This window comes from Squalius cephalus (assembly GCF_949319135.1).
Source record: "Squalius cephalus genome assembly, chromosome: 1".
In the NCBI taxonomy this organism is placed as follows: domain Eukaryota; kingdom Metazoa; phylum Chordata; class Actinopteri; order Cypriniformes; family Leuciscidae; genus Squalius; species Squalius cephalus.
The window spans coordinates 1,384,913-1,410,173 of record NC_137122.1 but is presented as its reverse complement, the minus strand read 5'-3'; the positions used below and the strand labels follow the sequence as shown (position 1 = coordinate 1,410,173).

Genomic DNA, 25,261 nt, shown 5'->3' with positions numbered 1-25,261 from the left:
TGGTCTCGTGAATCTATAATTTTTTTCCTGGGCAATCGTTTTGGCTGAGGGGAAGTTTCATAACTTTATAAGCTATTTAACTTTACCGATGTATGATTAGACTAGAGCGCTGACTTTGTATGTTTGACTGAATTGTTTGCTTTATTTGTATAGCTTCTTGTACCTTTTACTTATACTTTTATAATGGCTAATATTGATAAAACTGAAATTTAACAAAAAGAGACTGGGTTGAGTTTTGTCATTTTAAATTTTAATACAACGAAGATGATCTGTAAAGGTGTTTACTGCAAAATCTGTTGTTTAGTACAAATGCACATATTGCCTGGACCATAAAATGTTTAATATTTTTATATTATATTTAAAATGAAAAGAGGCAGGTTTGTGTTTTATATTTTGTTTTTTCATAAATAGGCAAACGTTATGTGCAGTTGAATATAATCAATATGCGTTGCCTGAACCACATTTGTGTGGCTATAATGTTTAAGATTTCTTTAAATGAAAACGAAAAGAGTTAGTATAGTGTTTTATAACATATTTCGTTGCCTAAAATATACACAGAGATAACCGGAGTAGCAGAGCGAGCTGAGTGACGCGCGCTGCGTCAGAAGGTGGGCGGGGTTAGGATTTCCCAAGACTTTCCAAGATGGCGCCGCCCATACCCCCCATAAACGGCTTCAAACCTGTTCTTCAGAAAGTCTATGGGTGACGTCACAGACGCTTTGTCCATATTTTTTACAGTCTATGGTAAATCCGCATTCAGAAAATGTCACGATTCGATTCGATTTCGATTTTTAGGCTCAAGAATCGATTCAAAATCGATTTTCGATTCAAAAACGATTCTCGATTAAAAAAAACGATTCACAGTATGTAAGAATGATACATATGATAAGAATGATACTCCCCTCCCCTCCCCTCCACTCCCTTCCCTATTAATTCCTTAGTTTACTTAGGTAATTAAGTAGCCTACTTTTTTTTTTAAATTACAAATTAAAAAAAAAAAATTAAAACAGTTGTATGCTAAGAATTTTAAACTAATATAACTTCAAAACATACAAGTAGCAAATAATAAAGAGGAGCATAGAAACATAAACAAACAAATAGTGCTTTCAGTAGCCTATTTAAGATTATCTGAACGTTTTCCATTCAAGAATTGTGAGTGATTTTTCTTCATCTTTACTGTTGTTTTTTACTATGACATCATAGACTGCGAGAGATCTATTAAGCTGCATTCACGCACGGATCTCTTTTGAAATACAAGTAAAGTGTTTTTTCCTGTCCGTTTAATCGCTTAAGACTGGCTGTGTTTACGTTAATTTTGCACAAGTATACACGGAGTCGCACAGCCGCGTGCGCGAGCAGTCTACACAAACAAAGCGCGCGTCAGCAGCATTTGAAATTGAAAGCAGCCTTCTGTTAGTGAAGTTCATATTTTAAATATAAAAGTCCACTGCAATCCAAACCACATAAATGATGACTTCGTAGAGCATTTGTAAGGAAAATACTGAAAGGCGAGACAGCACGCTTCAAGTGTAACGTAACATCAAACAAAGTGCGCGTCTCTCACAACGCATCCTGTGCAATGAAGCCTGTGAATGTCCTTGTAATTCGCCTCAACCTTTACGAACTTATGAAAGATTATTTTACGGAAAGTTTGATTGGTGTATGTATGTGTGTGTGTGAGGAATTGGAAGAAAGCAGATAACGGGTGTTTCTAAAGCAAACTCAGCGTCATCGCATATCTGGTTAAAAACTAAGTTCAAAACTAATTCTGAAGTTCTCAGAATCGATTCAGAATCGTTGGAGAGAGAATCGTTGAATCGCGAGAATCGTTGGAGAGAGAATCGCTGTTTCTCCCACCCCTAAACAGCACTAATTAAAATCCGCACCCGACCCGCTTAAAATAGAACCGACACCCGACCCGCACCCGAAATAAAATCAGTTTAGCCAATCACATTATAGACACAATTACAAAAATGTTTATTGCCAGGTCATACAGAAGTTATAACGACAAGAATTAACACAAGGACAACTTCAGCCGAAGCTGTCAAAAGGCCGGTAACTTACATGAAGAACATAACGGTACCACAAAACGGAGTAGCCTAACAGACACGGCTACAACACTATACCTGGCACGCAATATCGTCTAGCCTACATCTGACAATTTTGCGTGGGCACAAATAAACTGATGTGGATTTTAAACTAGATGTACCGCATGGCGGTACAAAATATGACCGCCGCTCAGGCCTGCACTGGCTTTCCACAAAAATAAATGACGTGGAGCAATTTGGCTGTATTGCGTGTTTATGTATATACAGATCACTCTGCCACCCCCGCTAGTCAGCAAACAAACTTAGTTTCTCAAACAATATATGTATTTGACTGTTCTTACCTCTGTAAACATAATGTTGACTTCTTTGCAGTGGATGACTTGTGAAGTGTGCACTTTCGAGAGCGAGCAGAAAGGAAGAGCAGTTCCGTTTTTTGGCCACAGGTGTCAGTAGCGAGTTTAAATTTCAGAAAAACGCATATAGCCTCTTTAAGAAACCAAGACTCATTGCTGTGAATTTAAATACTTGAAGTGATCAGAGTTGAAGATATAAGAATCACAACATTACTGCTCAAGTCCCAATTCGCATACTATCCGTCCTAAATAGTATGCGAAACTAGAATCAGTACGTCCCAAATCGTAGTATGTTGAAATGAGTGTTCCAAAGATACCCGTATGGTCTACTATTTCCGGTTAGAATTCGAAGTGCAGATCAATGCACACTCTAACGGGTGATGTGTAAACGATGTAAACCTGGCAGTCGGAATTCAGTTTAACCCTAATAAAAGTTATATTTTATTGTCTCGTAATATTAATGGGTTTATGTTGTGCCAAAAAAGTACCATTTATCTTGTAGGGTCCGATGAAGATACTGAGCGCCTCATTGCAGGCTACAAAACAATAAATAAAAAGGCTCTAATACAGTGTCATTCAAGTGTCTTTTTTATGTATTTATTTTGATGTTTCTGTCTGACTTATTTGTAGTAATACTGTGGCTGTACAAATGTTAACTTTATCAGTCCAACCAAAGAAACATGGTTAATACACTTTTACTATAGTAAAAGCATGGTTCATTTTCATCGGGGTATTTTTAAGTATTATACATAAGTATAAGATTAAGTATAAAATACGTTAAACGATACTTTACACTTTAAACTTTAAATATTTTAGCTCAGAAAATAAGTAGCTTTCGTTACACAGTACACACATTTGCACATGAACGTCAGAACCAGCCGCCTCACGACCTGCGTCTGGTTGATCTACGACGACGCCCTGCTTCACTCCTCAAATTGTAAATGTATTGTGAAAAAAAAAAAAAAGATGGGAATAGTAAATAAAATGATATTGGACAAGAATGAATGAAATGTAAAATGTTTTGTTAACAGTCGAGGTGTGTGTGCGTAACCAGGCAACCACGTTCAAGTTCACGTTGCATGACGTCATCGAAGTATGTCCCAGAACGTGCATACTCTTTTGCTACACACTCAAAAGTATGTACTTTTTCCTCACAAAAAAAGTACATTCTTTTAGGTCGTAGTATAGGCGAATTGGTACCCAGCATACATCTTTAAATGATTCAGTTTGCCACCATGTGGTTGGGGAATATACTGCAGTTAATTGCAGTTTCAGTGCACAGATACACAAGTAGTTCAAAATACTGTTCAAAATATCTGTAAAAATATAACAGGTTGACTCTTTCCTCTTTAGTTAGATTTAGTAGAGCATGAACTCAGCAAGCCTTAAATCAAAGCTCCACAGTAAAACAAAAGCTACTGTTTTACTTTTAACAACCTGTACTATGTACAACCTGACGACCTAAGTTCAGTAAAAGCTGTGTTCACATTGACTTATAAGATATTGTACAACCACATACTAAACAAAAGCTAGCAACATTAGCTTGACTTAGATCACAAACAACCTTTTTGTTTGAGAGAGTTAAAATAACCTATTAAGTACCAGAAAAGTATCTAAACATTTAGAAATACAAAATTGGCCACTAATAACTTACAGATTATGGCATCTCCAAGCTTCCCAAAGATATAAGGGGACTGAGTGAGGAATGTCAACACCTGACCTCCGGACATTTTCTCACACCGCTTGTAACAAACTTTTTTCCTGCTGCGTCAGCACATTACAACAGAGCGCCGAGAAGAACACGCGTTATAATCCATGAAGAAGAACCCAAAAGAAACACTAAAGGAGATACTGACCCCAAGTGGGAAAATAAAGAAATGCACCAGCGAACTAATACAATACATAGAGGGACAGAATAGTGTGTGTTTGTGTGTGTGTGTCTGTGCATGTGGATTTGTATGTGTGTGTGTCTGTAGCTCTTTGCGTGTGGATGTCAGTGTGTGCATGCTTGCGTTTGTTTGTATTCCTGCATGTGTGTGTGTGACAGTATCATCCTAAACCAGCAACCCTTCGCTCAACAGCACCATCTACAGGCCGATGAGTGTACAGTCACTAAATGTGCACATAAATGAATTTATTTTATACCCCCCCCCCCCCCCCCATGGATCCAAAGCCACGTTAAAATCCTCCAAAAACTAAAATAGAATTTGGGTATTTTTAAAATAGAATTTAGTTAGTAATTTCAACACATGTTCTTCTACTTGATCAATACGTTTTTTCATTGTCTTTTTGTTGATTAAAACCATAAATATTAACAATAATACCCGTTAAATTCGAAATATCCAGTACAAGACAGATATATCGACCACTTGGATCACAGACCATACAAATTTTGAGAATACAAACACCAGCTGAGTTACTTGTACCATGAGCCATCCACAAATCGGATCCCCATTGAGATCTCCAAAAAACATAATCCTCTTTGGTTGAATGGCTTTCTTGCAAAAAACAAAAATCAGATTTAAATTGTTTAAGAAACAGAAAAATTGCTTTCCTTTTTGTAATGTTTCTTAACCCTCTAGTATTAAAAGAAATGATAGAAAGAGACATAAAGTGAGAACAAAACCCTATAAGCTATAACCTATAGTCCTATACTATAGAGGTAGATGTAACCGGTTTCTGAAAATTTGTTAAATATACACACAGAACGATGAGAACAGCAAACTCTATACTAGTACAAATTGTATAGTGCAAATCAGAATTTAGATTTCAATATTCACAACACATGAATAATCTCTTTTCTTGTAGTATAAATGTAAATTCTACAGTGCAAATGCAGAGTCTATAATAACATAACTAACAAGAGCTAACTTCCTTGTTTTTTTTCTGTTTTCTTTTTTTTCCCCACAAGGAGCGAGATTGAAAAGAACAAACACCTGAGATTAAAATATATATATCATTAGCATTGCAATCACATAACTGTATAAATTATAACTTAGGATGGCATTAGTATATTCGTTCAAAATATCAACTAGCCTAAATTATATTTTTCTTTCTCCTCTTTTTGTAATAATAAAAAAATATATATAATAAATTTTTTTATTTTTTTTATTTTAAGGCAGGCAACAATCTCGAGGTTGAACAGACTCTCTTTAGCCCACTGTTTCAGTGCGAGTTACAGTCAGGCTTCATGTAACGTTAGATCCATATCAGCTACATAAAGTTTCAAGCTGGAGGGAATATTTCGACTCCATCTACAAACGCCCTACCTCCAATAAAGTAAGCAGACTTGTTGTTTTGTCTTGCTTTTTCTACTACCGGCCACAGTTTGTTCCTCCTCTCTTTATCCGCAGGAGACAGATCCTCTGTTATCTTCAGTCCATTTTCCCTGAGAAACGTAAACTCCTTTGATGCACGCCACACAGCGTCGCGATAGAAATGGGAGGCAAATTGAAAAATAATACCTCTTGGTTTATTCGGTTGCTTGCGACCAAGCCGGTGTACAGTATCTATGGCGTTCGGAAGTTTATCTTTGTCTTCTGGCAGGAGTTGCTGACACTCCTGGATGACCAGTTGTCGAACATCTTCTTTCTCCTTCTCTGGGACTCCGTAGATTCTTAAATTCCACCGTCGCGAATAACTCTCTTTAGATGCGCTAGTCTTCTCTCTTGCTCAATGGTAATCTGATCCACTTTGCCGACCTTGGACTCCACCGTGCCATACTTAAGTTTCAGACTGTTAACTTCCTCGCTCATGAATTCGATGGCTTCCTTGACACTCGTGATTTGCTTGGTGTTTTCATTTATTACCTCCTTCATGTTAGTAATCGCGCGCGTATTTTCTCCTATCATTTTTCCAGGGAATCAGACCGAGAGTTTATTAATTGCGAGAGTTGGCGGCAGGGCATCTCCTTGCTTATTTAAAATAAAGCAGCCAGAAGCCTGTGTTAGAAGCTCTGGCAGATGAAGCAACCACAACACACTCCATAGTTTCAATGTTATGTGTACAAATAAAAGCCTTACATGTTTATGTTTGATTTGTTCATTAAATAAATTATTTTACCCATTAACGTGTGACAGTAAAATATAAAATGAGCTTATATGATTCAATAAGATCTAACGTAGGCCTACTCACTCTCTCACTCTACACACACACACACACACACACACACACACACACACACACACACGCACACACACACATACACAGTGCATAATTGAGCTTTGTTTGTGCTGGTCTACAGCACTGTCCGACAGAAGACAAAGGTTTCCACCCCAGAAGTGTGAGGAGAAAAATGAATGTACATGTACATTGACTGAATATTAGACACAACGGTCAACAATTATAAATAAAATAATAAAAAATAAATTAATAATAAATAAATTAATAAATAATTTTTTATGTTTCTTCTTTTTTTAGAAATGCATACATACATTGGAAGCTATAAACTCAAAATATTCCCAGATAGGGGAAGTCTTCCTTTTTTTGGCTGTTGCCATTGCTCTAAATACAAACCCTTGACCCCAAACACTAACACCCTATCCCCTCTCCCCTAATCCCACCCTAACCCCAAACACTAACACCCTATCCCCTCTCCCCTAATCCCACCCTAACCCCAAACACTAACACCCTATCCCCTCTCCCCTAATTCCACCCTAACCCCAAACACTAACACCCTATCCCCTCTCCCCTAATCCCACCCTAACCCCAAACACTAACACCCTATCCCCTCTACCCTAATCCCAGCCTAACCCCAAACACTAACACCCTATCCCCTCTCCCCTAATCCCAGCCTAACCCCAAACACTAACACCCTATCCCCTCTCCCCTAATCCCAGCCTAACCCCAAACACTAACACCCTATCCCCTCTCCCCTAATCCCACCCTAACCCCTGTAACGAATACGACTCTGGGTAAATATGAATTAGCTCAAGAATATGGGGAATTTTGAGATATTAATATTTATGACTCATGGTCATAATTCATAAGTCGCATGTACATTTATTTTATCAATTTTCGAGATTACCTGGTTCTGTAACTGATCTGACCAACATTTAATTCGTCCAGCGAAATAAATATAAAATCATTACAGGTAAGAAGAGGTATTCACGCACTTCAAGAAAGTTTTATGTTCTGGCCAAGGACATCGAACTTTCTGAGTTTATTAATTAAAACTACTCAAGTAGTCTACAATATCGAGCTTTGTAGCTTATAAAAGGATCTTTTTTAGATTCATTGACTTATAAGGTGGATTCTTCAAACACAGAGGCAGTGAAAAGTATTTATGAATTTTAATAAATGCAAAACTATGATTATATGAGCTATGAATATATACGTACGTAAAAATGCAAACAATAAACAAACAACATATAACCAAACAATAACATAAGTGATCAGAATGAACTGAAAGAAAGAAAAAGGGGGAAAAGAGAAGAGAAGAGGAAGAAGGGTAACTTAATTCGCAGACCTAAGAGAGAGAGAGACCAGGAAATCAACTTTTAGGTTGATAGATAGTACTTGCGAGCTGTTGTACTCTTTCAGTGCGATGCTGGAAAAGGGGCGCGTGTCCGGCTGGTTTGCGTCTGGCTTCGTCTTCTGGGTCGTTTCGCAAGACGATGTAAAGGCTTACTTGAATTTAAGTTACCGAGAAAATTAGATCATTTCCCTTTTTGAGGGGAAAGGCACGGATGAGCTTAGTTGCAAAGGCAAGGCAGCTACTCGAACATGTGTTGGTCCGAGGAGAAGACTAAGGCCTTCTTCAGATGATCCTTGGAGAAGCGCTGCCGGGGAGGAGAGGAGGAGGTCAGCGGGATCGAAGAGAGAAGAGGGGTCGAAGAAGGAAGAGAGTGTGATGAGGGGGTTTCTGCCTTTTAACAAACATCTGTTTACGCCTTCTCTTGGAACGACAGCGAATCAGATTGTCTTTTCTGAAGCGGGAAAATTCTCTTTGTGTGAAGGAGAAAACGCCTACTTTCACCATATGTCTTATGAGAGAAAGAATTCATATTTCTTCTTAAGATTGTACACCTGGAACAATACATCTTACTGTAATTTACTATGTGTGACGGGTTGAATTAAAACAGGACGGTCAGACAGATACTAATTATGACAGATAAAGGTCGGGGCAACATGATGTTACATCTATATGCATAATTACACACACATAAAGTTTGATTAAACACACAATAAAATTGTCATCGTTTCCGTTATGGCAAGTGAAGGCACCTGGGAAATAAAGGAATATGTATCAAACATTTGAAGAGTTTTCTCTGAAGAGTTCCATGAAAAGTAAATGTGTTGGAATGTTGGTTTGCCAAGGAACTGGATGAGCTGCAGCTTTGGGACCATAAAGGTTTATGACCAGGTCCAGGTCGTATTACAAGACACTATTGAGTGATTTTCTTTCAATGAAACTTCAGAATTCAAGATTTTACTCTAGCAAGTCACACCTCTATTATAAATTTGTAATGAATGGTAAAATGACATTTTACTATGTGAAGTCCATATATGGAAATGTGCTTCAGTTGCATCTCGTGGTGGGTTTCTGGTTGAAAGTCCACGAGTGTGTGTGTGTGTGTGTGTGTGTGTGTGTGTGTGTGTGTCTTCTGGAATGTCCTGAGGCTGTAAAATCACAGGAAGTCAATACTGAACTAGGGGGGTTTTACAAAGGGGGTCTTAAAAACAGGGTCCTCTTTATGGCTCAAATGTCCCTCTGGGGAAATTATTAACCAGACGATGTGTTTTGACGTCACATGATTCCTTAATTTGAAAAGCAGATGCCATTGTTGCTACATAATCCCCCCTGTTGTTAGACGAAATCCGGGATGGACTTCGTCGAACAACAAGTAGGCACAATGGATGGCAGGTGGCTCATGACGATCAAATGGCAGGTGGTTGCTAGGCTGATGATTCAGCTCAAGTGAGGTTGAGGTGGTCGATGTCGTGGGACCCCCCCCCCCTTTTCACGGTTCGTAGGAACTCGCCAGACACGGCTTTGTGAGCTTGGCTGTGGATGCTCACGTCTTGTTGAGTCTGGTACAGGATGAAAGCCAAGACGAGTGTCGGGGCGTGGTCGGTGACCGTGGAGATGCCCATCACAGTGTTAGACTTCCTGGGTGTCAGTCTTGCCTTGGTGATCAGGAGTCGGGCTGCTCTCTCTCCATGCGATGCCGGATGCCGGATCTGGTGATGTCCGATTGCGGCTGCTTTCTAGCGAACCACCACAGCATCCTGTTAGAGGAAAAAGGGAGAGAGAGAGAAAGGGAGGAAAACTTTCAGCAACGGATGTCCTTGGTTGACTAGGGCATCTTGTTGCTTCGCTGAGGTTGGTATGCCACGTGCTTCGATGTGCCATGAGTGGCGTTGGAGCATCATTGTTGGCATAGGAAAGGTCTGTTCATCAGAGACCCGCATGACCTTCTTTGTACACAGCGGAGGTAGTGTAAGCGGCTCTGAGGCGTGCAGTGTAGTTGGTAAAGTTTGTTCGTGCTGTGTAGTCACTGCAATCGTGATGGTGGTAGGTATGTGGCGCAGACATTGGTCTGGTTGCACAGCTGCAGGTCAGAGATGACCTTGAAGCAGCAGGTGTCAGTGTTCGTTTTTTGTGTCGGTGTCAGACGTGGCTGCACTGTCTTCATCTGTTGTGTAAGAAGACTCGGGCTCATCAGGGTTCTGGAGAGAGTGGCTATAGGTTTGACGGTCAGGGCTTGGAGTTCTGGACGGCGGGTGATGCTGGTTCCAGAATCTTTCTGAGCGCTCGGTCCGACGCTTTGGATGAGCACCGTCACAGTCGTGCTGCCACCTGCCGTCTGGCTCTGAGCAGTGCTCAGAGACGGAGTAAATTGTGTGTGTTTCGACAGTCTTTTCATCCATAGCCCTTTGCTTGGTGTAAGCCTTGTGGGCTAAGTCTCTGAGTTTTCGAGTAGACATGGTTCGTGGGCAGACGAGCACACCGAGATGTTTACTCACGCTGCTATGTAGATTCCGCAGAAATAACGTTCTAAAGTTCACATCTTCTTCCATACCTGGGGTGTCGGTTGCTCCGAAAAACGTTTGTCGGAGTCGGCCATAATAGGAGTTTGGGTGTTCAAGTCGGGCCTGTTTCACGTCGAGGGCCGTGATAAACCCTTGGTCAGATTCTGGGTCAGAGAATTCATGGATCAAAGCTTGTCGCAGTTGCTTGTAATCTGCTTTGACAGCCTCTGGTTGTCGATCCAGGAAGCTACGCACTTCTCTATTTGCGGTGATTCGTAACAAGTAGAACTTGTCCCAAGCTGTCACGTTAGCGACAGTTTGCAGGTGAAAATCAATGTCTTGAAGGTAAGAATGAACACTGTGGTCTCCGGCAAACGTAGGAATGTTTCTGGCCAGCTTGTCAAGGCTGGTTGGACGAGAGCTGTTGCTGGGGGCCCAATCCGTCTGGAGAGGATTCTGACCCTTTACAGCTCTTGGTATTTGGCTGACAGGCGAGGTGTTGTGCAGTGGGCTTTCGCCCCCCTTTTCAGCTCTGGGTGTGTGGCTGAAAGGTGCGGACTCGCTGGAAGGGGGAAACGGTGTGAGATGTTCTTCCCCTTCCCTGTCACTGTTAAGTCTGTAAGCATGTCTCAGTTCTCTGCGAACCATGTCTAGTTCGTCTTCGAGATCGTGTCTCTGTTGAGCGAGCTCATGGATTTTAGTCTCTGCTCTCTCAAGGAGGGCTTCAGCCTGTTGGAGCCTTTCGTTGAGTTCCTTCCGGGTGAGTTCCTCCGACTGTTGTCTTTGGTCTGTGTGCCGATGAAGATCGTCTAGGGCATTTTGAAGTCTTTCAACTTCCTGTTGTAGCGTTGTGTCCGTCTCGTCCTCTTCCTCGGTCAGGGAGAGTAGCTGGTCTAGACGGCTCTGTGTGTGTGCTCGGTCCTCCAGGGCCTCTGTGGCCTGGAGCTGTAGTGTGGCTGTCTTTTGCTGCAGGTCGGCGTTGCTCCTTTCGCTGTCCCGGGCCCTGGCGACGAGTTTGAGTGCAAGGTTTCCGAAGATTTTGGACAGCTGCTCGTGGCTGTATGTCTGGGCTGGATCATGGGACTCGAACTGGCTCAGGTCTGTGTCCCGTTGCTCTTGGCTCGAGCGATGTGGGTCCTGGGGCAGCACGGTCTTTGTTATGTCCCTCAGCCATGCCTCAAGGTCGTCCCAGCGGACTGCAGGACAGGGTGAGCTCGACATCTCGGCTTACTGTTGGCGAGAGAAGCACAGCACACACAAAAAGAGACAAAATGCAAGTTTGTTTTAGGGTCAAATGAGCTATACTCATACGGGCTAGGCCGTTTATGAGAATTTCGGGCTAACTGATGCCGACAGTTAGCGGAGCCAATTTCGTGGGTATGGCTAAACCCACAATAGAGATTTTGACAGGCGGTAGCCTGGGAGTCGTCTAAAGACGCCCGCTTGGATTGTTTACTCTATTATTCAGCTTTCCTGGGGTCTCTCTTAGGTTCTGTCTGTAAGTGAAATGAGAGAAACAAATCACAACAGAAATGGGGAAAAATTAAAATAACAACAAAGTTGAAGGTAGGGAAGAAAAGGGAAACACAACACAAGGAAGTGAATTGGTCTGCAATGAAATGTCACAAACAATAACACGGGGAGTGTTATAAAATTAAAATAAAGAGGCCTAAGCCTATAAACACTGACTGAGTCCTGCCGATAGATACACAATAAGGGATTAAGAGGTTGGACTTAATGTGAATTAAGGCTTTCTGGTTTCATCAAATTGGGTAAATATGTATGCAGGAGTCAGAGGCAAAGGCTTTACTAAAATAGTGATACAACAAAAAAAGAAATTATGATAACTGATGGTGATTTATCAGAATAACCTACCCCACCCCCCCCCCCCCCCTTGGAGAAAAGAGGGAAGAGAAAAAAAATTATCAATGAAATAAAATGTGAATAACAACACAGGCTTGAGACGCAGGCAGAGGGATAGGCCCCGGCAGTGGGTTTGTGCCACTAGGGTGAGGGCCGTATGTCTTCTCAGTGGTCTTCCCTGGCTGATTAGACACAATTTTGAATTAAAATTCAAACTAGTTTGAATTGAAATTCAACTAAGCATGCAAGGGGAGGTTCAAAATAATAAAAATAAGGAAGGAAAGAAAATTAGAATGATGACAGTGACGTATCAATACTAAAATTAATTAAACTGAAATTCAGAATGACTTCCCATAATCCTTACAATAACACTGAAGTTATTAGTATTGATTATAAAAATAATCAAACGAAAAGGGTAGCAATGAGACACTTCAATTGCAGACTGGGTTAAGCAGATATTGATAAGTCGACCCAAGATGGCCACACGGTGGCGTGCTTCTTCCTAGGTGGACCTATCAATGAACTGAGTGAAACAAATCTAAGTTTTTAATTCGAAAAGTTTTCTTTTTTTCGAACTTAACTTAAAGTGTGACAGTCGAAAACAGAAAAAGGAATTGTCTAACTCCAAATAATATCAGCATAAGCTAAGCTTGAATGCAGTTAAGTATTTGAGAGAGAAACTGAATGCAGAGAGGAAAAGAACTTGAAAGCAGGTGTTATCTTAGAACGCCACAAGAGGGCGTAATTGCGCTCGCGCAGGCTGACGTCAGTGGGAGGCGACGCTCACGTAGGATGACGTCGGTGGGGCGCGCGTGATTTGAGAACTGCCACGCACCTAGAGGCTGCCCTCTAGTGTCGGTGACGTGATTCAGCAATTTAGACAGCAGATTTTTATCAGTGGAAATCACGAGTATTTCGCGCTCTGTTGCATGCGGAAAATGCGAGTTTCACAACATGTAACTACAGGGATTACACATTTATATTACACATTTACATTACACATTGAGACGGTTTTAGCATAAGAACAGGGACTATCATCTTTTCTTAATTCAAAAAACTGGTCTTCAATTACACATTAGATATAAAACGGTTTACATAAAAACAGGTATTAAAACTTCTTGTTTTAATCACTAGAAACTGTGAGCAAACAGGCATTAAACATCTGTTTACTTAAGCTGTGAGCACAACAGGCATCAAAACAGCTGTGAGCATGAATTATCTGCTCATCTCCCATAAGCATTTAATCAAAATAGCCCTTTTATGATTTTTGCGTAGGTTTACGAAATTGGATCGCGAGGCCAATTTCTGACCAGGAGTTTTATCGTTAACGTATTATCATAAGGCCTATTACGACTGAAACTGAGGCACTGCCCAGGTCAGATTTACGCCTTCGTCCTAAAAGAGATCCTTCGTCTTCATTTAGTCGGTTTAAATCATATTACATGTACTAACTGTAAAGAGTTTTGCTTCGTCTTTACAGAGACACAATGTAATGTCATGAACTGCAGTTTTAGCTCTTAACAGTGATTAAAAATGCTTAGACATTTTTTGGAACTGTTACTTTGAAGAGCTGAGCTGGCTTTGTGCCTAACGTCAGCTGAGTGAGTTCGCCTTAGCGACTTACCTCACAATTCAAAACGCGCGTGTAACGTTACAATTATTAATACCAATAATACACATTCACTGAAACTGAATTTGTTCCACCAAATAAAGTTTGAAACTGCCTAAAATAACTCCACCAAAACATGTAACGAATACGACTCTGGGTAAATATGAATTAGCTCAAGAATATGGGGAATTTTGAGATATTAATATTTATGACTCATGGTCATAATTCATAAGTCGCATGTACATTTATTTTATCAATTTTCGAGATTACCTGGTTCTGTAACTGATCTGACCAACATTTAATTCGTCCAGCGAAATAAATATAAAATCATTACAGGTAAGAAGAGGTATTCACGCACTTCAAGAAAGTTTTATGTTCTGGCCAAGGACATCGAACTTTCTGAGTTTATTAATTAAAACTACTCAAGTAGTCTACAATATCGAGCTTTGTAGCTTATAAAAGGATCTTTTTTAGATTCATTGACTTATAAGGTGGATTCTTCAAACACAGAGGCAGTGAAAAGTATTTATGAATTTTAATAAATGCAAAACTATGATTATATGAGCTATGAATATATACGTACGTAAAAATGCAAACAATAAACAAACAACATATAACCAAACAATAACATAAGTGATCAGAATGAACTGAAAGAAAGAAAAAGGGGGAAAAGAGAAGAGAAGAGGAAGAAGGGTAACTTAATTCGCAGACCTAAGAGAGAGAGAGACCAGGAAATCAACTTTTAGGTTGATAGATAGTACTTGCGAGCTGTTGTACTCTTTCAGTGCGATGCTGGAAAAGGGGACGCGCGCGTGCGCGTGTCCGGCTGGTTTGCGTCTGGCTTCGTCTTCTGGGTCGTTTCGCAAGACGATGTAAAGGCTTACTTGAATTTAAGTTACCGAGAAAATTAGATCATTTCCCTTTTTGAGGGGAAAGGCACGGATGAGCTTAGTTGCAAAGGCAAGGCAGCTACTCGAACATGTGTTGGTCCGAGGAGAAGACTAAGGCCTTCTTCAGATGATCCTTGGAGAAGCGCTGCCGGGGAGGAGAGGAGGAGGTCAGCGGGATCGAAGAGAGAAGAGGGGTCGAAGAAGGAAGAGAGTGTGATGAGGGGGTTTCTGCCTTTTAACAAACATCTGTTTACGCCTTCTCTTGGAACGACAGCGAATCAGATTGTCTTTTCTGAAGCGGGAAAATTCTCTTTGTGTGAAGGAGAAAACGCCTACTTTCACCATATGTCTTATGAGAGAAAGAATTCATATTTCTTCTTAAGATTGTACACCTGGAACAATACATCTTACTGTAATTTACTATGTGTGACGGGTTGAATTAAAACAGGACGGTCAGACAGATACTAATTATGACAGATAAAGGTCGGGGCAACATGATGTTACATCTATATGCATAATTACACACACATAAAGTTTGATTAAACACACAATAAAATTGTCATCGTTTCCGTTATGGCAAGTGAAGGCACCTGGGAAATAAAGGAATATGTATCAAACATTTGAAGAGTTTTCTCTGAAGAGTTCCATGAAAAGTAAATGTGTTGGAATGTTGGTTTGCCAAGGAACTGGATGAGCTGCAGCTTTGGGACCATAAAGGTTTATGACCAGGTCCAGGTCGTATTACAAGACACTATTGAGTGATTTTCTTTCAATGAACCTTCAGAATTCAAGATTTTACTCTAGCAAGTCACACCTCTATTATAAATTTGTAATGAATGGTAAAATGACATTTTACTATGTGAAGTCCATATATGGAAATGTGCTTCAGTTGCATCTCGTGGTGGGTTTCTGGTTGAAAGTCCACGAGTGTGTGTGTGTGTGTGTGTGTGTGTCTTCTGGAATGTCCTGAGGCTGTAAAATCACAGGAAGTCAATACTGAACTAGGGGGGTTTTACAAAGGGGGTCTTAAAAACAGGGTCCTCTTTATGGCTCAAATGTCCCTCTGGGGAAATTATTAACCAGACGATGTGTTTTGACGTCACATGATTCCTTAATTTGAAAAGCAGATGCCATTGTTGCTACACCCCAAACACTAACACCCTATCCCCTCTCCCCTAATCCCACCCTAACCCCAAACACTAACACCCTATCCCCTCTCCCCTAATCCCAGCCTAACCCCAAACACTAACACCCTATCCCCTCTCCCCTAATCCCACCCTAACCCCAAACACTAACACCCTATCCCCTCTCCCCTAATCCCACCCTAACCCCAAACACTAACACCCTATCCCCTCTACCCTAATCCCAGCCTAACCCCAAACACTAACACCCTATCCCCTCTCCCCTAATCCCAGCCTAACCCCAAACACTAACACCCTATCCCCTCTCCCCTAATCCCAGCCTAACCCCAAACACTAACACCCTATCCCCTCTCCCCTAATCCCACCCTAACCCCAAACACTAACACCCTATCCCCTCTCCCCTAATCCCACCCTAACCCCAAACACTAACACCCTATCCCATCTCCCCTAATCCCAGCCTAACCCCAAACACTAACACCCTATCCCCTCTCCCCTAATCCCACCCTAACCCCAAACACTAACACCCTATCCCCTCTCCCCTAATCCCAGCCTAACCCCAAACACTAACACCCTATCCCCTCTCGCCTAATCCCACCCTAAAACCAACACCCTATCCCCTCTCCCCTAAGCCCACCCTAACCCCAAACACTAACACCCTATCCCCTCTCCCCTAATCCCAGCCTAACCCCAAACACTAACACCCTATCCCCTCTCCCCTAAGCCCACCCTAACCCCAAACACTAACACCCTATCCCCTCTCCCCTAATCCCAGCCTAACCCCAAACACTAACACCCTATCCCCTCTCCCCTAATCCCACCCTAACCCCAAACACTAACACCCTATCCCCTCTCCCCTAATCCCACCCTAACCCCAAACACTAACACCCTATCCCATCTCCCCTAATCCCAACCTAACCCCAAACACTAACACCCTATCCCCTCTCCCCTAATCCCAGCCTAACCCCAAACACTAACACCCTATCCCCTCTCCCCTAATCCCAGCCTAACCCCAAACACTAACACCCTATCCCCTCTCCCCTAATCCCACCCTAACCCCAAACACTAACACCCTATCCCCTCTCCCCTAATCCCACCCTAACCCCAAACACTAACACCCTATCCCCATCTCCCCTAATCCCACCCTAACCCCAATTACTAACACTTTATCCCCTCTCCCCTAATCCCAGCCTAACCCCAAACACCAACACCCTATCCCCTCTCCCCTAATCCCACCCTAACCCCAAACACTAACACCCTATCCCCATCTCCCCTAATCCCACCCTAACCCCAATTAATAACACTTTATCCCCTCTCCCCTAATCCCAGCCTAACCCCAAACACCAACACCCTATCCCCTCTCCCCTAATCCTACCCTAACCCTAACCCCAAACACTAACACCCTATCCCCTCTCCCTTAAACCCACCCTAACCCCAAACACCAACACCCTATCCCCTCTCCCCTAATCCCACCCTAACCCCAAACACCAACACCCTATCTGACACCCAAAGCGAAATGCGCTCTTGATTGGACAGAAAGTGAGGCTTCACAGAGAGGATAAGTTCCACTCTCAGTACTCTTCCAGCTTCTGAACTGGTTGCAGTTCCACTCTGGCTCCACATGAGGGCGCTCACAGGACGAGTGCAGTTCCACTCTGGCTCCACATGAGGGCGCTCACAGGACGAGTGCAGCTCCACTCTGGCTCCACTTGAGGACGCTCACAGGACGAGTGCAGCTCCACTCTGGCTCCACATGAGTGTGTTCACAGGACGAGTGCAGTTCCACTCTGGCTCCACATGAGTGCGTTCACAGGACGAGTGCAGAATGAATGGAGGTCTATGGTAGCCTAGAAATCTAGACGCACCCTAGCGGCAGCAAAATGTATTTTGCAGCCAGGGCAGTCTAGCAACTCTCCATAGACTTTCGAGCTGCAAAAACCTAAATTGGGTCAGGCCAATCACGTTGCGTATAGAGTAGGTGGGGCGGGCTTAACATATGACGACAGAGTTGCGACGGATCCCTAGCTGCTACTTGAAAACAAATAATGACGGCTGCTGGAGAACAGTCTTACGAATCGGCTTTGGCCGCGACTCTGGAGTTTTTCTTTGAGAAAAGAGCATAGAACAGCACTTAAGTCATTCTTAAAAAAAGGAAGATGTGTTTGTCGTTTTGCCGGCCAGATATGGGAAAAGTTGAATCTATCAACTAGCTCCGCTGTTGGGAAACGCTCTGATTGGTTGAAGCGCTGTCTTATTGCGAGCAGAGGGAATTTGAAAGACAGCCGTTTATCCCGCCCCTCGGATTGAACGTGTCTATGGTAAGTTGCCAGACCTAACATCTTGATGTAGGCTAGGTCTATGGTGCTACACCTATCAAAATCCACTTTTCTCAGAATATATTTTTTTGTCTAGTAATTTGAATGTTGTATTCGAAAGGAGATGCACAGAAATTACACACTGCTGGGTGTTAGTCACTTATTTGCTTTAAAAAGTCTTTTAAAGTGTCAATGACGTCATACACATCGTACGACCAGAGATATTGCTTTACGGCAATCCTTCAGTCACTTTGGTGCTTTCGCGCTCTGCACTTTCTTTTTTCTCGAGGCATCGGCAACACAGCTGACACAGGTGAATACACGTGCTAGAAGCGTTCTTGTTTTGTTCAGCCACACTGAAGCAGAAAAGGCTGAGGAGCACAAAGAAACACTTCGCCTATGAAGCTCATGATGAACCATTCATGGATGCGTTGAAGGTGCTAGAAGTGACATTCTTTTACACGGTTGTAGACGCTGTCAAATCTTCTGTTGAAGACAGGCTTGTCAGTTTCAGTGAAGTGAGAGACAAGTTCAGCGTGCTCCTCAACTTCAAGAGTCTAACACTAGGTGAATTGGGAGCACAATGTGAGACACTTAGTAAAACTCTATCGACAAACAAAGATGCAGACATCAGTGGAAGGGAACTTGCTCTTGAGTTGACAAACTCCCCACAGCTGCCGTCAAGCAAAATGACCCTGCATAGCCTCCTGTCATTTATTCACGCTCAGTAATTTACCCCAATCTCTGGACCGCTCTTCGAATCGCATTGACCTTACCTGTTACTGTAGCCAGTGCAGAAAGAAACTCTTCATAGCTCAAACTAATCAAAACACACCTAAGATCAACATTGGCCCAGGAGCGCTTATCAGGACTTGCTATTCTGAGTATCAACCACCAAACATGCGAGACTGTGTCATATGATGAGTTGATTGACGACTTTGAAGTCACGCAAAGTAAAAATCTAAATCTGTAGCCTTATATTTTATTATAGAATTTATTTATTTTTTATTTGATTTATTTTTTATGTACAATTTATATTATTTGTGTTTCATATGTTTAGTTTCATTTTTCAAACTCACTTGTACTCTTGTTTAAATTCATGTAAACATTTTTTCATCTGTATGCTGAATGCTACACTTAATACACATTTATAAACTTAAATATTGAAATTGTCATCTCATGTGCTTTCTCTCAGAGTTTTTTACTCCGGTGGGGCCAATCTTCATGATCTTGCCTAGGGTCCCACAACCCCACGGATCGCACTGGCAGTACGAGCGCTAAACCGAGGGTAACGCGATTTGACGCCATTGACTGGCGACTCCCTCACATGTCCTTGGTTATAAACACAATTTTCTCATGGTTTACAAATAGTTTGTGATTGTAAGTAATCAACTAAACAAAATATATAACAATGGCCTAGTGGTTTTTGGATATTTTACTGCAAAATTCTTACATAGCGCACCTTTAATCTTGTGTTCTGTCTCAGTCACCAGCTGGTGTGCCCAGGTCGGCCACTAGAGGGCACTCCTCCTCTGACCTTTGCCACTCAGCCATAAACTTCAGTCCCCATAATCCTTGCCTGGACTCATCATGAATTATTGCTTCCACCTGTTTGTCATTATTGTTTGTCTCAGCCTATTTATACCATGTTCTCTCTGTCATTTCTCATCAAGGATTTGTAGTTGTCACACTGCACATCTGAGCGCTCTCCCTGGTCTCTTGTGTTTTTATTGTGGATTGTTTGCAAGTGTTTTGACCCTTTGTCTGGCATATGACTACGATTCTGGATTTTCCAATGAAGCTGCGCTTGAATCTTACTAAAGTCTCAGAGCGATCCGTGACGCGTTCCCCTCCCAGTCTAGGGGTTGGAGGAGAGGTAACAAAGGAAAAGAAAGTATGATAACGTAGAGATTTAAAGATATGTGCAGAACACACTTCAGCCTCAGTCTCAGAGTGAAAACATAACACAACTTTAAGGAAAAGGAAAAGTATTTATTTCCTTCATATATCAAAAAGGCTTAACAAAAGATGGGGATAAATCTTCAGGAGAGAGTAAGGCCTAAAATAATAAAAAGAAAAGAAGCAACAACACAAACTTCCCTGAGCTTCCTCTCTAACCAGAAACTGGAGGAAAAATATATACGAACAAAATAAAAAACACACTCTTCCTACATTTCCCAGATAACCATAATCAAGTGAACAGAGCTAATAAGAAGTTATACGATACATTTTAATTACCAACAGAAAATGAAGTAAATGCCTGCTTTCACAATATCTTTTAGTTGTCCACAGGTAAGAAGTCAACACTAAAATTATCTTATATGTTGCAGGTCCCTTACAAGGATAAACTGGCAAGCCAACTAACCGTTGTTGGCACCAACAAATGAGCGTAGGTCATCACACACACTCAGCACACACATACTGTTTCCTGTTGCACTCTTCCCATTTCCTGTCTTCCCGGATCGGAGCAATCCTCAGACACTCCTGATCATCTTGTTCATCTTTAGCACCTGAAAATCACAGCGGTAGAAAGAAAACTTAGTGAAATGAAGCTCAAACTTTAATATTGTTATGTTGGATTGTAGAAGTTGCAGCTGAATGCTAATTTATTATGAACTAAAAAAAATAAAAATCTTAAAGGGATTGTTCACCCAAAAATGAAAATTCTATCATTGTTTACTCACCCTCAAGTTGTTCCAAACCTGTATGAGTTTCTTTGTTCTGTTGAACTTGAGGGTGAGTAAATGATGACAGAATTTTCATTTTTGAGTGAATTATCCCTTTAAGTCACTTGCAATAATAATACTGGCTAAACCGACTGTCTGCTAGCCGTCTCACGTCACCAAGGTCAGATAAATCCCATCACATAGAGCCTCTTTCACCTAGATATTATCATATAGAGACTATGTCTGTTCCCCGAATTATGACATACAAAAAACTATCTAATCCCTAAACCCATCTAAGGGTAAAATGTAATTGTTGTTCAACAAATAAAAAACAGACATAATACGAATGAACAAATGCTAAAGCTTGGGTTGCTGAATATTCGATCCCTTACTTCAAAAGCACTTATTGTTAATCATATGATTACAGACTTTAACCTAGATGTGCTGTGTTTGACAGAAACCTGGCTAAAACCAGACAATTACATTACTTTAAATGAGTCCACCCCGCAAGATTACCGTTATAAACATGAGCCTCGTCTGAAAGGCAAAGGGGGAGGTGTTGCTGTAATTTATAGTAATATCTACAGAATTACTGAGAAGTCTTGTTTTAAATATAATTCTTTTGAAGTGTTAGTGCTTAATGTAACACTATCTAGTGTAAATGATAAATCAGGTTTAAGATTTGTGCTGGCTACTGTATACAGGCCACCAGGGCACCATACAGACTTTATCAAAGAATTTGCGGACTTTCTATCAGAGTTAGTATTGGCTGCAGATAAAGTACTAATTGTTGGTGATTTTAATATACATTTAGATAACGAAAAATACGCATTGGTTTTGGCATTTAAAGACATTCTGAACTCTATTGGATTTAGACAACACGTGTCAGGACCTACTCATTGTCGTAATCATACTCTAGATCTAATATTATCACATGGAATAGATGTTGATGCCGTTGAAATTCTGCAGCAGAGCGATGAGATCTCAGATCATTATCTAGTCTTGTGTAAACTTCATTTAGCCAAGGCTGCAAAGCCGACTCCGTGTTACAAATATGTGAGACCTATCACTTCTGCTACTAAAGATTGCTTTATTAATAATCTTCCTGATCAGTTTCTTCATCTCAGCATCCCGGATAGCTTAGCAGAACTTGACATTGCAACATAAACTTTTAGCTCTCTCTTTTCCAGCACTTTAGACACAGTTGCTCCTTTGCGCTTAAAGAAGATTAAAGAAAATAGTCCATCGCCGTGGTACAACAAGCACACTCTGCCCTTAAGAGAGCAGCCAGAGGAATGAAGCGCAACTGGAAGAAAACAAACTAGAGGTATTTCGCATTTTGTGGAAAGAGAGCTCGATTGCATACAGAGAGGCTTTAAAAGCTGCTAGATCTGCTTATTTTTCAAACCTATTAGTGACACTCCTCTTCCGCCGGATCCAGGCCGTATCCAGATCCGATGAAGGACCTGCGCCTGGACGCAACGACAACGCAGTACTGAAGTGTCAACCAGTCTCTCCGTTTCTGAAGTGAGGTTGACCCCGGCCGTATCCAGATCAGATGGTGGATCTGCACCTGGACCCAACCATGACGCATCCCTGAAGTGCCAGCCTCATCAGCCCTGTGAAGGCCTCATCGACACGACCAATCTGACTTCTGACCTGTAACGCTGCCTGGATCATAATCATACACTGTTCGCTCGTTGGCCAGAGGAGAACTGGCCCCCGACTCAGCCTGGGTTCTCCCAAAAAAAATTTTTCCATTCTGTTACCTGATGGAGTTTTGGTTCCTTGCCACTGTTGCCTTGGCTTTTGGCTTGCTTAGTCAACGATATTATTGATCTGCTTATTTAGGGTGGACAATGATGCAATTTTCTTCTAGAAACAAACTTTGTTGTATTATTTTAATTTTATCAATGTGAAGCTGCTTTGATACAATCTGTATTGTAAAAAGCGCTATATAAATAAAGGTGACTTGACTTGACTAACTTACACAGAAGAGACTTTGTTGCTCAGCACATGAAAATAAACTACTTACCGTGATCTCAGACTGTGCTTAAGTGGTTTCTCCACTGCATGGATCTTCATGTGTAGCTTTAGGTGACGTTTAATAGAGAAACTTTTCCCACACTGATCACACGTGTGCGGCTTCTCTCCAGTGTGGATCCTCTCATGTGTTTTCAGATTTGCTGAATGACGGAATCTCTTGTCACAGTGTGAACACTTGTAAGGTTTTTCTCCAGTGTGGATCATCTCATGTGATCTCAGATCTGCTGATTGATTGAATCTCTTGTCACAGTGTGAACACTTGTAAGGTTTTTCTCCAGTGTGGATCATCTCATGTCTTTTCAGAGATGATGACTCACTGAATCTCTTGTCACAGTGTGAACACTTGTAAGGTTGTTCTCCAGTGTGGATCATCTCATGTCTTTTCAGATTTGCCAACAGACTGAATCTCTTGTCACAGTGTGAACACTTGTAAGGTTGTTCTCCAGTGTGGATCCTCTCATGTCTTTTCAGATTTGCCAACAGACTGAATCTTTTGTCACAGTGTGAACACTTGTAAGGTTTTTCTCCAGTGTGGATAATCTCATGTGATTTCAGAGATGATGAACAACTGAATCTCTTGTAACAGTGAAAACACATGTAAGGTTGTTCTCCAGTGTGGATCATCTCATGTCTTTTCAGATTTGCCAACAGACTGAATCTCTTGTCACAGTGTGAACACTTGTAAGGTTTCTCTCCAGTGTGGATCCTCTCATGTGTTTTCAGATGTACTGACTGACTGAATCGCTTGTCACAGTGTGAACACTTGTAAGGTTTCTCTCTGCTGTGGAACATCTCATGTCTTTTCAGAGATGATGACTCACTGAATCTCTTGTCACAGTGTGAACACTTAAACGGTTTCTCTCCGGTGTGGATCCTCATGTGAGCATCAAGAGATGGTTTGTATTTGAAATTGTTTCCACATTGATGGCATACATGCGGCTTCTCTCCAGTGTGAACTCTCATGTGTAGCTTCAAGAGATGTTTAATAGAGAAACTCTTTCCACACTGATCACACGTGTGCGGCTTCTCTCCAGTGTGAATCATCTCATGTTTTTTCAGATTTGCTGAATGACTGAATCTCTTGTCGCAGTGTGAACACTTGTAAGGTTTTTCTCCAGTGTGGATCCTCTCATGTGATTTCAGATGTGCTGATCGACTGAATCTCTTGTCACATTGATCACACTTAAACGGCTTCTCTCCAGTGTGAACTCTAATGTGTTTCTTCAGGTCACTTTTAATAGAGAAACTCTTCTCACACTGATCACACGTGTGCGGCTTCTCTCCAGTGTGGAACATCTCATGTCTTTTCAGAGGTAGTAACTGACTGAATCTCTTGTCACAGTGTGAACACTTGTAAGGTTGTTCTCCAGTGTGGATCCTCTCATGTGTTTTCAGAGCTGATGAGTGACAGAATCTCTTGTCACAGTGTGAACACTTGTAAGGTTGTTCTCCAGTGTGGATCCTCTCGTGTCTTTTCAGATGTCCTGGCTGACTGAATCTCTTGTCACAGTGTGAACACCTGTAAGGTTTTTCTCCAGTGTGGATCATCTCATGTTTTTTCAGAGATGATGAGTGACTGCATCTCTTGTCGCAGTGTGAACACTTGTAAGGTTTTTCTCCAGTGTGAATTCTCTGGTGCAGTTTTAAACTGCCTGCTGTAGTAAAAGTCTTCTCACACTCAAAGCACATGTACTCCCTCACAACAGAGTGAATTCTCTGATGTCTTTGTAGATATAGCAGCAGTGAAAAACTCTTTCCACACACAGAACATGAATGTGGCTTCTCCTTCATATGAGCTCTCAGGTGTGTCTTCAGGTCTGATGCACTAATAAATGTTTTGCTGCATTGATCGCATGAGAACGGCTTCACTCCGGTGTGGATCCTCATGTGACGCACAAGATTTGGTTTGCATGTGAAACTCTTTCCACACTGATCACATGAGAACGGCTTCTCTCCGGTGTGGATCCTCATGTGAATCTCAAGACTTCCTTTGCTTGTGAAACTGTTTCCACACTGAGTGCAGGTGAAAGATTTCTTGGCTCTTCTTTTCTTTAAAAATGTATTTTTAGTCTTTGAGCGACTCAAAGGTTTTCCTCCAGGTTGGACATGATGTTCCTCCTCCACTTCACTCAGTTCTTCACTCTCCTCCTCCACTTCACTCAGTTCTTCACTCTCCTCCTCCACTTCACTCAGTTCTTCACTCTCCTCCTCCACTTCACTCAGTTCTTCACTCTCCTCCTCCACTTCACTCAGTTCTTCACTCTCCTCGCTCTCTTCCATTAGGCCTGACATGAAAAAAAATTACATTTAATTTTCAGTACATCAAAATAATTCAAAGAGAAATATAAAGTGAAAGGA

At 41.6% G+C, this 25,261-nt stretch overlaps 1 protein-coding gene across 3 annotated transcripts in view; it reads right to left on the bottom strand.

The window, feature by feature from the left end:
• LOC307169532 (uncharacterized protein) overlaps positions 1–25,261 on the bottom strand; it is a 91,601-nt gene that overhangs the window by 44,052 nt on the left and 22,288 nt on the right. The window contains exons 3-4 of one of the 3 annotated variants that reach the window (XM_079890238.1): positions 22,893–25,128; positions 20,166–20,701 (exon numbers count right to left, since the gene is read on the bottom strand). The exons of 1 other annotated variant lie outside the window; for it this stretch is intronic. In XM_079890238.1, coding sequence (XP_079746364.1) covers positions 20,695–20,701; positions 22,893–25,128 — 2,243 coding nt within the window. In that variant the 3' untranslated portion in view covers positions 20,166–20,694. Of the gene's footprint in view, positions 1–20,165; positions 20,702–22,892; positions 25,189–25,261 lie in introns of those variants that run through there. One more of the 3 variants, XM_079890237.1, reaches the window with a different exon arrangement.